This window comes from Carlito syrichta, unplaced genomic scaffold (genome assembly GCF_000164805.1).
Source record: "Carlito syrichta isolate Samal-C Ts95f unplaced genomic scaffold, Tarsius_syrichta-2.0.1 Scaffold313642, whole genome shotgun sequence".
Classification (NCBI taxonomy): Eukaryota; Metazoa; Chordata; class Mammalia; order Primates; family Tarsiidae; genus Carlito; species Carlito syrichta.
The window spans coordinates 274,913-288,879 of record NW_007257738.1 but is presented as its reverse complement, the minus strand read 5'-3'; the positions used below and the strand labels follow the sequence as shown (position 1 = coordinate 288,879).

The 13,967-nt window shown below is 43.1% G+C and overlaps 1 protein-coding gene across 5 annotated transcripts in view; it reads right to left on the bottom strand.

Annotated features, from left to right (window-relative positions):
• DOCK9 (dedicator of cytokinesis 9) overlaps positions 1–13,967 on the bottom strand; it is a 239,202-nt gene that overhangs the window by 79,192 nt on the left and 146,043 nt on the right. For all 5 annotated transcript variants that reach the window (XM_008070565.2, XM_008070568.2, XM_021718816.1 and 2 more), the window contains exons 24-27: positions 12,863–12,978; positions 12,518–12,587; positions 11,506–11,631; positions 10,835–10,906 (exon numbers count right to left, since the gene is read on the bottom strand). In XM_008070565.2, coding sequence (XP_008068756.1) covers positions 10,835–10,906; positions 11,506–11,631; positions 12,518–12,587; positions 12,863–12,978 — 384 coding nt within the window. The remainder of the gene's footprint in view (positions 1–10,834; positions 10,907–11,505; positions 11,632–12,517; positions 12,588–12,862; positions 12,979–13,967) is intronic.

Genomic DNA, 13,967 nt, shown 5'->3' with positions numbered 1-13,967 from the left:
ATTAGTTTAAACCACTTGGCAACAGTCTTCTTCAAATCAACTTTCCATAAAAATCTCTCCCTATTAGGAACCTAAAAAATTATACCCAGACTACTTAGCAATTAGCAAACACTGCACTATGTTTTTTTGTTGTTTTTTTTTTTTTGAGTTGGAGTCTCACTCTGTTGCCCAGACTAGAGTGCAGTGGCCGCTCCTGGCCACCGCAGACTCGACCTGCTGGGCTCCAGCGATCCTTCTGCCTCAGCCTTCCAAGTAGCTGGAATTACAGGCATGTGCTACCATGCCCGGCTGATTTTTTGATTTATTGTAGAGATGAGGTCTCACTGCCCAGGCGGGTCTCGAACCCGCGGGCTCAGGTAATCCACTCACCTCAGCCTCCCAAAGGCGCGGGATGACAGGCTGAGCCACCGAGCCCGGCTATACTATGTATTTTTATGTACTTTTTCATTCAATTCTTGTCCCCATAAATTTAATCTTCATTTTATAAGGAGTCAGAGAGGCTAGGAACACATCCTCAGTCACACAACTAACAACCATGGAGACGCAGGTCTATCAAGAGCTGTGCTCTTTCTGCTATGTGAGGCTGTACCGACCCTCCCTCACCCACATAAACAGAACAATTTACTGAGAGCCTGAAACAGGAAGGGCGTTCAACTAGATGTTCCATTACATTGATCCACTCGTGTATTTAATTCTAACAGCCACAAGAGTATTTTCCTCTCCATTTTACAGACAAGGCAGAGGTTTAGAGAGTTCAGTAAAAAGTATTAAATGACCATTAATAAACCTTCTTTTCTTCTCCCCTTTAGTTAACAAAACAGTAATGGTTTTACAGGTGCACACAGCTGCCCAGCAAGAGACCACACATCCTAGTCTAACTCCAGTCTAGACATAGGCCACAGGACCAAGTTATAGCCAGTAGGCTGCAAGAAGTGACACATGTCTTGTCCAAGCCTTGCCCCTAAAAGGAGTCCCTGGACTTACTCGGTCCCTTCTTTACCATTGCCTGAAGTGTGCTGCAGGCTGGCTGCAGGCTGCTTCTCTGCCACATGGATGAAGATAACACCCTAGACTGGATAATTGAGTAAAAGGTACTTGAGTCACTGAATGACATTGGGGAACAGTTGCCCCACTCACCAAACTGCCTACCAGCCTATTTTCCAAAAGAGAGAAATAGACCTTCTTTCTTGTTTAAGCCACTATTTCATTGGCCTGTTTTAGAGCAGGCAAACCAATAACGTGATATCAAACAGTATTTTATAAAACTGGAAACTGGAATCTAGATATTTCTGACATGACAGCATGCATTACTTTATGCATTAAATACCAGACCCTCTCAGGGATATTTGAAATACTAGCTTTACAATAATTTCAATTCTCAAAACAAGAACAAGAAAATCTTTGCAAACTTACATAAATTTAAGAATTCAGTGAGGAAACGATCAAGTTATAAGAATATGAAGTTTCCCTACTTTACAAAACAGAACAGTAAATTGTGAAATTCCTAAGGGATTTTGTTCCATATGTGCAACAATAACTCTTTATCTTGAGGTGACAACGTTAATACACGATCAACTTCCAGAACCCCAGCAAGGCCAACTCTAATCACCAGGCATCACTGCTAGCTACCAAGCTGATCACTCCCAAAAAAGACGAATCCCAGAAAATGCCTATGGACTTCAGAATGAGCCTGAGTGAATGGCTGCTAAAACCAAGAAAAGTGGATGGAGAACTCTACCACAAATGAACTGGGTGAATACCATGTAAGCCTATTAATCGAGATGATCATAATGAACAGTGGGACAATGGACATATATGCCTCCTCACGTGAGGCAGTAGTACAAGCTGTGACGTATCCTTGCCAGAAGGACCATCAAACCCGAATCCAGTTGAGCCTCTGGACATAACTGCAAGCTTGCAGGGAATGCAGGGGATGGAGAATCATGTCATGTCACACTGTGAGGTGACTATCAGCCAAATCTAGAATGTGGAGGACATTCTGCAGGACAAATACCCATTTTCTTCAACAAATATGTTGCATTAAAAAACAAACACATAGAAAGGAAACAGTTTGAGAATCAAAGAAACTTCAGAAACACATCAGTTAAATGCAACGTGTGGACTTTGCTTAGATCCTGATTCATCCAAACCAACTGTAAAATGTCATTTTTGAGACACCTGGGGAAAACTGAATACAGATTGGTTGTTAGATGACAACAAACAAAAACTGCTAATTTTGTTCAGTGTGATAAAGATATAGAGGTTATGTATTTATAAATGGCTTATCTGCTGGAGATGAAATGCTAACGTTTTTACAGATGAAATGATAAAGCATTTCAGAATGCTTTTAAAATACTGTAGGAAAAAAAGCCTGAGGGTGAACCTATGAAGCAAGAATAACAAAATGTTAATAACTATTGAAGCTGAGTTTAGGAACATGAGATTTAGTATACTATTCCCTCTGCTTCTATGGTTTTGGAAGATATAATTAAAAGTTTTTACTTAAAAAAAAATATGGTGGAGAATGATGGACAATTCACATATCAATCCATCATTAATCCTGTTTAGTGACTAGGAAATGACAAGTCATGGCTCTGAAGACTGAAGTGAAGCTCTTCCATAGTGACAAACAGCTATGGTGGAGTCCTTATTTGCAATAAAGCAGATTAAAGCTTTTTTAATGAGGTAAAACATACATTTAAAGGTAGCCAGCTGTCATGTAACTAGGTGTTTTGTGGCGATTACTTTAAACTGAAATGGAAGGAAAAAATCTAGGATGTCACCCGGGTGGTAAGTATGCACAAGGGGTCTTGGAAGAGAGGACACAGAGACACTAAAAGACTTCTTGCCCAAACAGCCCCTAAGCCCCACCACGTCCTGCCGTGGGAGCTCTTGACAGCATGACTGCAGTATTCCCTCCAACCCACTGACAGCACCACCTGACAAAGGCCGGCTAGCACCTGGCCTCACGCTCCCCCACTAGCCCCCTGATGTGTGCCCTGCCTCATGCCCCACTGTGAGCTGGATGGACACCCACATCTGTCCTGCCAGCTGTTCAACTCCAGCTAACTGACTCCTGGACTGAGTGGGATCTCCCTGCAACCTTGCTGTGGAGACCCCTGTAAGCACTGCTGTTAACAGTCAGGCCTTCTCGGAGACCAGGTGACGGGTTCCCCATGCCTCCAAGTCTTCTGCACTCCCATATTGCTGCTGCCCGAATCACTGCTTCACAGGTGAAGACTTCAGAAATGTCTTCACATGTTCGCTTCTTTGTTCCTTACTGTGTTCTTCCACTCTCTCATGTGTGGAGACCTCTTTTCTATGGCTATTCTGCTCTCTGAGATATAATAAATAAGACACTTAACTAACAAACTTTCTTTTTCTGGCTTAGCAAACTACAACAAAAGTAACGGAGTAAATTTGCCAGTGACGTTTCCCAGGACTCTGAAGTTGCTTCCCCTTACAGAATCCCTATGCTACTACTTCTTCATTCCTCTATTTTTCTCTACAGTTTTTCTTCCTCTTCTGTCCTCATTGTTTTCACCTGCACTATGGCCACCCACGCCTTGCACGCTGCTCCCAGCCAATGACTGAGGGCTGCAGGGATGTTATGGCAGGTTTGTCGCTGGGGAGTGTGGGACTCCTCTGACCATCAGCATTGGCTCAAGGACTTTTCAGTGGTCTTGTTCACCTCTTACAAGTGCCCTGCAGACCAAGATGCTTCCTTCCTTCCTTCTCATCTTAACCTTGGGTCAGACCTGTACTGCCTGCCCTCTGCTAGCACTCCCGCCATCTCTGGCTCTTAGAATTCAGAGTCCAGTCTACAACACCGGCATGTGCCTAGTTATGGCATTTCAAGAATACTTCCCAGTGAGGAAGAAAGGCAAGTGTTAGAAAGACACTGGCATAAGTTCATAATCTTCATCTAAAAACAAAAACTCTAAGGGGATTTGATTCTCCATTCTCCCTCATGCACCTAATACATCTCTAGCGTGGCTAATCCTAACTGGGCATTCAGACTCACATAATCCTTTTCCCCAGAGAAAAGCTTAGGCTTATGGTTTCAGCAGACTGGTGCTCACAAGTCTATCTCTTCCATTCTGTCTGTTCTCGTCCTCGTCCAAGTCTGAATCTCCACCCGCCAACTGGAAATTTGTTTGGCTGTGCCAGTGCCCCTTGTGGAACAATGGCTGGTTGCTTCCCAGTATCTGTTTTCACTTCTCTCTCATGGTAATGGAACTTCAACTTTTCACTGGGCTCGTGGATACTCAAAATACAGACTGTATTTACCAGCATCCTTTGTAGCTGGGCACAGTCATGTGATGAAGTCTGGACAATGGGATAGCAGTGGCAGTGAGCTGTGCAACTTCTGGATCATATCCTTAAAGGGAAAAGGTGTGTCTTCTCTTTCCTATTGGCTAAAGTGTGGATGTGGTGGTGAACCCAGTTAGATAAGCAGTACAGGGGGACAAAGAAACAAGTTGGAAGGAGTCTAGACCTCTGATAACTCTGTGGAACAGAATCCTCTTATGTGCTTGGATTTCAAGTGAGAAGAAATCAAAACTTTCTTTCTTGTTTAAGCCATTAATCCTGTTCAGGATTGCTAATGTTTTTACAGATGAAATGACAAAGCATTTGGAAACTGCTTTTAAAATACTGTAGGAAAAAAACACATGAGAATTTACAAAGCAAGAATAGCAGAATGTAGGTAACTATTGAAGCTGGGCATAGGAAGGTAACATTTGGTATACTATTCCCTCTACTTCTATGCTTATTAGAAAATATAATTAAAAGTGTTAATTTTAAAAAGCATTAGCTCTCTGACACAGCCACCGAACCCATAGCTCTAAAGCTTAAGGCATCTCAAGCATAATCTCCCATCTTCTGTGGTAAACCAATCCGCTATGGCCTCTCTCAATAGCTCCTTCTTCTCTGATCTTTTTTTCCTCCAATCAAACTAATTTGTTTAAGCCAGGTTTATTGAGGCATAACTTACACACCATAAAATTCAGACTTTTAAAGTACACAGTTTGGTAAGTCTTGGTGAGTAAACACAGTGTACAACCATTACCACAATCAAGAAGACACAGTACATCTGTCACCCCAGCCCCAGCCCCTAACTCCAGTCCCTGGCAACCACTGGACTGCTCTGTACTCCATCTCTGGAGCTTTTTCTCTTTCCAGAATGTCCTGTACTGTATATGGACTCACATGTTTCTAACTTCTGCTATTTAACATAATGCTTTTCAGATTCACCCATGTTGTGGCGTGAATCAGTTCTCTGGTTCCTTTGTTGTACAACAGTTTTATTCCATGGTATGGAGTTGCCATACTTTGTCTATGCATTTGCCAGTGGATGGACATTTGGCTAGTTTCCAGTTTTTCATGCTTACGAATAAAGCTACTATGAACATTTGCATCCAGGTTTTGTGTGGATATATGCTTTCATTTCTCTCCAGTAAGTCCCTAGAAGTGGAATTGCTGGGATGAATGAATGGTTCTGTCTTAATCCCTCTTACTCATTTATAATCCACCCATCCTCATCCCCAATCCACGTTATCCCTCCCAATGCTAGAGCTTCATTGGCATCACCATCCTTCATATTACTGAAGTTAGGGAGCTAAAATAGACAAACAAATGCATATTGAAAACGATGACTGGCGCATGAACCTGCTCCCCCTTGGCTATTTACACTTCGGGGGTAGGCAGAATCACTGGTATAAAGAGGTCCAAGCCACTGTGCTAATATCTATGCTCTCTTTTATAGTTTGCTATTCCTGCTAAAGAAGCTACTTGCCCTTTCTGTCTCTACCAGACCATCTGCTGCTTGACTTCCCAGCAGCCCAAAGTCTCATCTTTATTTGTGAACTGATCTTGGTTTTTACTCTTCCCCTTCTAACCTCAATCTAGCCAGCCTGAGCTCTGCTCCAGAGGCCCAACCTGGGTACGAGCTATTTCCTCTGCCTGATACTCATTCTCCTACCACTAGGTCGTGGCATCCTTTGGGACTTGTAAAGTTCCATCTGTCTGTACACTAAGCTCCCATCATTCCTGGAGCTCACATCTACACCCTCCTGCACTCTGCTCTACTGTTCCACGTCGAATGTCTTCTTCCACCAATGCCTGTGTCAGCTTCACAGTTAAGCATGCACTCTCTCCTCCATCTGCATTTCTCAATGCCTGCACGTAACAAACAACTGTTCAAAGCACTCCTGGGTGGGGTATGGATATTAACCTTCCACCTGTCACACATGCACAAGGTCTACAAATTTGGTTCCGAGGAAGTCTAGACAGCCCATTTTGAAGAGGATTAATACCACCCTTTCACTTTTTAAATGAAAGCTCTTTCCTTGATCATTTAAGCTAGAAAATGACTGAGGGCTAAACAAATAACACCTAAGGGTATATATTCATCCTACCCTATGCCTGGTTTTCCAGTTTCCATTCTTGAAGTATACCTGTGGAATGCCAGCAATTTGCTTGATTCAGTGGGGGAGGAAAGGAAATTCAAAAAGAATGTGCTGAAATTATAGTTGCTAAATATAAACAATGGAAAAGAAACACCTAAAACTGTTGACCATGGGAGCAGAGAGTCGCGGCAGGACTCCTTGGCAAGCCTTGATAAAGTCTGTTTTACATTTTGTCGAATATCACTTATTGTAAGTTCCAAGCACGTGTCACCTATGCAACTCTAGAGTCTGGCGTAGTCATACACAATCTATCTATATTTGCAGGTCCATCTGTTGTAGTAAGAAAACTGCTTATTTTAGACGCTAGTTCAAAGAAAGGCTCTGATTCACACCCTTCCCCAGGGAATGTAACAAAGTGCAGTTTGATTGACTGGGAATGAGAAGGTGGCCACAGGTGGCTATGTCTGCCTTCAGCAGGAGTGTAGCATTAGAGGCAAGCATAGCAGCATGCAAATGTGTCCCTCCCTATAAATATGCATCGAAAGGAGTGACCCCACTACCGCTAGGAATGTACAAAAATACACACTGCAGGCATTTGCTCAACACACACAAAGTAAGTGGGAGTTGGCTAGGTAAAGAAGGACAATATGTCCCCAAATGCCAGTGGAGGTTAGATATCCTTGGGGAGGACACTTTTAGCAGCACTAAAAGCATATCCGGCTCTTAGAATCCAGAGTCCAGGTCCTCCTACAATATGGGTGTGTGCCTAGTCATGACACTTTAAGAATACTCCCCCCCAAAGAGGAAGAAAAGCAAGTGTTAGAAAGACAATGGAATAAATTAATAACCTTCATCTAAAAATATAAAAACTCTAAGGGGATTTGATTAAAGTTTTGGAAATCAGACACATTACAGAAATAATGAGTATTCCTAAATTCAGAACACTGGAACCAGGGATTGGGACACAAAATTCTTAAGATGCAAATAAGATAAACAAAAACAACAAATCCAAACCTACAAAACTCATTCCTCCTAAGACATAAGCCCCACTCAGTGAGGCTTTTAAAAATGTCAGAGGAGCTCCCAGGTCAATGATGCATGGTTTAGGGGCAAGACCAGCAGGGTATCTGAAGCAGAAGCGAGAGGAGAGTGCTCTGAAAGTAACGATGTTGAACTCTCCAAAGCAGTATGTAGGCGTTTTTGAAACTTTTTTTTTTTTTTTATAGTAAATTATGTTACAGTTAAGCTTCCTCCTTTTGGATGCCAGTTTTCCTTTTAAGCACAGCTGGATAACAGTTTTTTTTTTTTTTTTTTTAAACTACTTCTAAAAACTCTCAGAATATTGTTTTAGGGCCAAGATATATTTAACTCATGGAAAAGGTTGCGCATGGTAGCATTGGAGGGGTTTATGTAAAGTTCCAAAGACAAATAATCTCGTTACCCAGGAAGTACTGGCAAATCATATGATATGGCTGGAAATGGCAGAACACCGGGGAGAGGGGTGCTAATTGTGACTGCAGCATGAAATCTTGGCTCTGCTCAGTCACGTGACCCTGGGCAGGTCACTTCCATCTCTGTGGGATATGGGAGGACTTGGACCCAAAGACACCTTTTAGGTCCCTGCCATCCCTAAAGTGCTATGGTTTAATCTGGCATCTTGAGCACATCCACATCCAAGTAAATTCCGTGATTAATTTTCTAACAGTTCTCAGAAAGATGTCATTGTGCTTGATTTTGAACATACTTCTTGTGAGTGTTCTTGGAAGTGTTCATTAACTCCTGGGCCATCTCTCACATGGTCTTTGTTGCAACTGTAAGGAGGAAGTAGACTACAGTTGCTCCCTGAATGTGTGGTGCTGGGTCCCGGCTTGATGCCATCACAGTTCTCTTCTCTACTTGGTCCTCACTGTCCTTCTTTACCTAGCCAGCTTCTACTTACTTATCAGAACTCATCTCAACCCACACCTCTTCCAGGCGGTCATCTGGTACTCCCCACACTCCTGAGTACTCTGTGCCCACCTCTATCAGCATACTCATCATAAGGCACGGTAACTGCACACTTTCCCACCTGAACTCCTTGAGGGCACAAGCCATGTTGCATTTGTCTTTGTAATCCTTGGAATACATTAATAATCATCTAAAATACAAAAACTCAAAGAGGATTTGACTGAGCCTGGCACAGAATAGGGGCTCGATGAATAAGTGGCTGAACGAATTGGTTATATTTTAAATATAGTTAAGCCCTCTCAAACTCATATGTTGAAGTTGTAACCCCACCTACCTCTGAATGTAACTGATTTGGAGCAAAGGTCTTTAAAGAGGTGATTAAGTTAAAGTGAGGTCATTACAGTGCCCTTAATTCAATGTGACTGGTGTCCTTACAAGAAGAGATTAGGACACAGGCCAGGCATGGTGGCTCATGCCTGTAATCCCAGAATTTAGGGAGGCTGAGGCGAGAGGATTACTTGAGCCCAAGAGTTCGAGACTGGCTAGGCAACATAGCGAGATCCTGTCTTTACAAAAAAAAAAAAAAGCCAGGTATGGTGGCACATTCCTGTAATCTCAGCAACTTGGAAGGCTGAGGTGGAAGGACCACCTGAGCCCAGAAGGCCGAGGCTGCAGTGAGATATTCCAGCCTGGACAAGAGTGAAACTCAGATTCAAAAAAAAAAAAAAAAGACAGACAGGAACAGGAAAAGGTGGCCATCTACAAGCCAAGGAAAGAGCCTAAAAAAACCCCCAACCCTGCGGACAGCTTGACTGATGACTTTAAGCACCTCAATTGTGAGAAAATAAATTTCTGTTGTTTAAGCCACCCAGTCTGTGGTACTTTATTATGGCAGCCCTATGGCAGACTAATATAGGATATAATACTATTTTGTATATGACATTTTAAAACATTTGTTATTGAAGTAAAATATACATATGTAATTTACCATCTTCACCCTTGTTAAGTGTACAGGACAGTGGTAATAAACACATTTATATTCTTTTTTCTCCCTTTACCTCCCCTTTCCTGGCCTCTGTAACCACCAATCTACTATCTTTATGAGAGTCACTTTTTTTTTAGCTCCTACAAATGAGCAAGAGAACACTTTTTAACAGGAAAGTAACATATCCTAATGATGTGCATTACATGTGTGTGTGTATGTGTGTGTGTGCGTGTGCACATGTGCGTGCACACTCAGCTGCATTCTGCCAAGTAGGCAATCTGCTAGATTTTTCCTTGGCAGGCTGTTCTGGCACGCTTTAGATGATGCATTTCTCTGTGGAAGGCAGGGCCCACTTCCATCTGGCATCTCCCTGTGCACTAAACTCAGAATCTTTAAGGTGGATTCCAAAGAGAGAAAGAAAAGGGGAAATAGTCTGGTCAGGCATCAGTGCCTGCTCTACTGGGAGAAAAGTGCGATTTAGGTCTGAACCACTGAGGAAAACCCAGCAACCTCTCAAGGCTTCCTCTGAGAGTTCAGATCCCTCCTGCAGAAGGCCTAGATCTTGACCCTCCCTTCTACCCCCTCGCCAGCCTGCAAGGATCACAGCACAAGTATTCACTGAGAGTGCCCAGCACCACCTGCTCTCTGCGAGCTCCTCACTTCAGCCAGACCCCGCCTCCATACAGCTAGAATAACTCATTGTCATAAGGACAACTCCAGGACTCCGTAAGTCTCAGAAGGAGCTCTGGAATCTTCCAAATGAGAAAGTGACATTTCCAACTCCACTTACAGCATTGGGACTTTACAAAAATTTATCTGCCTTGGGCCTCAGACAACTAGAGCAAAGATAAGACTAGTGATTTCAAGGCAGAACCCAGTGGGAGCCAGGGGACAGCAGAGGAGACCCAAAGAGTCACAAAGGCACACGCATCCTGTGCCCACTACAGGGAGGTGCTGGGGGAGAGGAAATTGGAGACTCCATCTGCCCCAAGGAGATGAATGATCTCAGAGTCCATTGGTTTTGAGATTGGACCTGAAATTAATAAGATACTCTCATCTGAGACCCTAGTAAATGTCTACAATGGTCAAGACTCTAAATAAACTCTGGGTAATGATTTTTTAAATCAATGCTTAAACTCCTATTCCCATTTCAACAAACGTAAAGATCACTAAGATAGTCAAGGAGACATACTTTTCTTTGGATTTAATAACACAGCAGTTCAGGAACAGTCTTTGGAGCCAGACTGGTTTCCAACCCTCCACTCTCTAACAAGCATGATCTTGGGCACGATGACCTCAGCTTCCTCTACAAAATGGGTAAGAAGAGTACTTCACTCTCAGGGTTGTTATGAAGCTAAAATGTTTTACTACTGGTAAAGCACTTAGAACAGTCCTGTAATGGGCGCTTAGAAGGTATAAAGGAATCTTAGCTATAAACACAATGAAAGACACTTTCCCCTAAGAGTACAACCCTCCACATGAAGTAACATACCTTAACTTTGGAGTTCTCTATCAAATGCTGAGCCATGGATTTTATCAGCACATCAAAGAAAAACCAGGAATACTAAAAGAAAAAACAAAACGAAACAGGACCCCAGTAAAAAAACCAGCAAATTCATAGGTAAGATGTGAACTCTCCTAGGCTGACAATGTTATTGACATATAGCAGACATGGCCCTAAAATATCACTGAACCTCTTGGCAAGTTATCAGACCTGAGAGGGGAGTGGCTGGTGTCTTCTGCTTGCACATGTTCAATAATAAATAACTCCATCCTGATGGAAATTGGATGCCTATACTATACTCAGTGTAGCATAATCTAGCAAGAGATACTGTGTGCAGTCTTTCCTCTTTGCGGGTTTCTCACTTGGTGACACCTGACTTTGTAACCTCTAAGTCAGTGACCGCCACAGACTTGAATATAATGACGTATGCAATGACTCAAGATCCAATGAAACTTTCAATACAGTGATTCTACAAAACTCCTATCTCAAGGCATAACTAGCAAAGTTGAAATTGCAGAATGAACTCTGTTATCCCTTTTTAGGGGGGTGGCGATTGTCTCTAAAAGCACACAGGAAAAGTGAATTGATCGGGTTGTGAAGAGTAAATTTTCAGTAATCCTTTTCAATACTGAAGAGCGACAGGGACCCTCTTCACATACCTTGAGTAGTTTGTTGCTGGTGAGGAAATCGGCGGAAGGCTTGAGAATTGTGGTCATGGATTTGGTCAGTTCCTCATGCACTGTCTTGTATTCAGAAGCAACATATGGTTCAGCCTTATATGCATACTTCAAAGAAAAGAGAAAGAGACTTCAATGCGCTGCTTCCCCAAGTCGGGCTGTAAGCTTGAGAGGCTCCCAAGAAAGGCGATCAGGGACAGAGTTACAGTCTCATGGGGGAGAAGAAGATATAGATATGAAGGTAGGAAGGGTGGTCGTCATGTGACAGAAAGAAGGAGCCAGGATGCCTTCAGGAAACCCATCACAATATGAGTTGCCCAACTCAGTCAGAGCACTGGCCATCCGGCCCATGACTCCACCTATATACCAGGGACTTCAAGGAAGGGGTAGCACAACAACCGCTGGCTGATATCCTGAAGGACCCGAACTTTATTTTTTAAACTACCCCATAGCTGTAATCCACAAGGTGTCTAAGACTAAATAGTACACGTATAACATTTTAAAAAGAACAACTGTCACTATGTTTACTGGATATTGTATATAAGTAAAGAACTTGTTGATATGTATCCTGACAACATCTCAGTCATCTGATTTGACTATGGCCAGAGCTAACCTTCCTATCTTGGGAGGAGAAGTTTTGCTGGAAATTTCAGATGGAAAAGAAAAGTGAAGATCACTGACTATACCAAAGACCTAGCCAAGAGCAATTTGACATTCTTCTTTAAACTTCCATGTTATTTGAGTCACATTATTTGGAAAAGTCATTCAAAGAAATGTAACTGAAAGAATGAAATTAAGTAAGTAAATGAATGGCTGCCCCTTCATACGTCCCCTCGTTCAGGTACAAACATTGGCTATGAGGAACAGAAGAGAAACCGTAAGTATTGAGTTACAAGTGCATCCCCAAATAGCAAGGCCTGTAAAAAAATAAGTCCTTAGAAGGAAAACTGGAGAGCCACAGATGTAAATGATCGGAACAGTTTGTTTTACATACCTTAACATATGACCTCAAGTGGCTCTCCAATCCTTCCTCATGGCACTGGGCAACCACATGAATGATGACCCTACACACCACGGGAATGAATAAAGCAATGAATAGTAATGTGACAATGGAAACATTTCATTATTATCACAGCAGTAATAGAACAATGATGATGCTACTGGCACTTAGGAAACAAGGAGACAAGGAATTAGATGGGGTCCCCCTACGTACAGGGTCAAAAGACATTTCCTAAATATAATGTTTGGCACATACTAGCATCCCAGACACGGATGACTTTGCTCCAGGTGTGGACAGACCGGAAGAGAAGCAGAGCCTCCATCCGTCCACCTCTCTTACCGGGTCACGTTCACTGCAACTTCTTCTTGGGTGGCCCTGGTGAGGACTCGGAACAGCTGGTTTAGGATGGTGGGTAGGAAGGCAATCATCACGTGGCCTTCCATGGCATGTAGGCTCTACAACATAGAATATCAGAGTTCATGTTATCTTTTTAAAAGTAAACCAAGCCTAAGTGATTTCCACTCAGTTCCAAATAAAGATGGGAAAACTCTCTCTAAAACAAATGGAAGGCTGTGGCCGGCAGAATGGCCCCAGAGATATCCATGTCTTAGGCCTCAGCACCTGCGCATAGGTGACATGGCAAGGGGAGTCGAAGTTGCTAGTCAGTTGGCCTTATAATTGGGATGATCCAGGTGGGCCCTGTGGAATCACGAAAGTTCTCAAAATGTCAGAGGGTGGCTGGGCTTGGTGGCTCAGCCTGTAATCCCGCGACTTGGGAGGCTGAGGTGAGTGGATTGCCTGATCCCGCGGGTTCAAGACCCGCCTGGGAACTTGGCAAGCCCTCATCTCTACAATAAATCAAAAATTAGCCGGGCGTGGTAGCGTGCGCCTGTAGTTCCAGCTGCTTGGAAGGCTGAGGTAGAAGGATGGCCGGAGCCCAGCAGGTCGAGGCTGCAGTGGCCGGGAGCAGCCACTGCACTCCAGTCTAGGCGACGGAATGAGACTCCAACTCAAAAAAAAAAAAAAAAAAGTTAGAGGGTGGCAGAAGGGGAGAGTCAGAAGGAGATGAACTGGGAAAGAATGCTCAGAGCTGCTATACAGCTATCTTTGAGAGGGAGGGAGAGGAAGCTACCACATGCGAAAAACTTACATATTCCATGCTCTTTGCTTAAATCAAACACATCTCTATCCTCTTTCTCACATTTCCTGTTTTGTCCCCATGCCCTTTTAGCCACTATCTTTTTTAAAAATGCTCCCCACAATCATGTTCTGGATTAAAATGCCCTGGACAAACCCTGCCTCTGTCTCCCTGCTCAGTGATTCTAAGAACCTCCCAAACCCTGCACAAAGCTGGGACTAGTTATATGTATTCTTTCTTTCTTTCTTTCTTTTTTTTGAGTTGGAGTCTTGCTCTGTCGCCCAGACTGGAGTGCAGTGGCTGCTC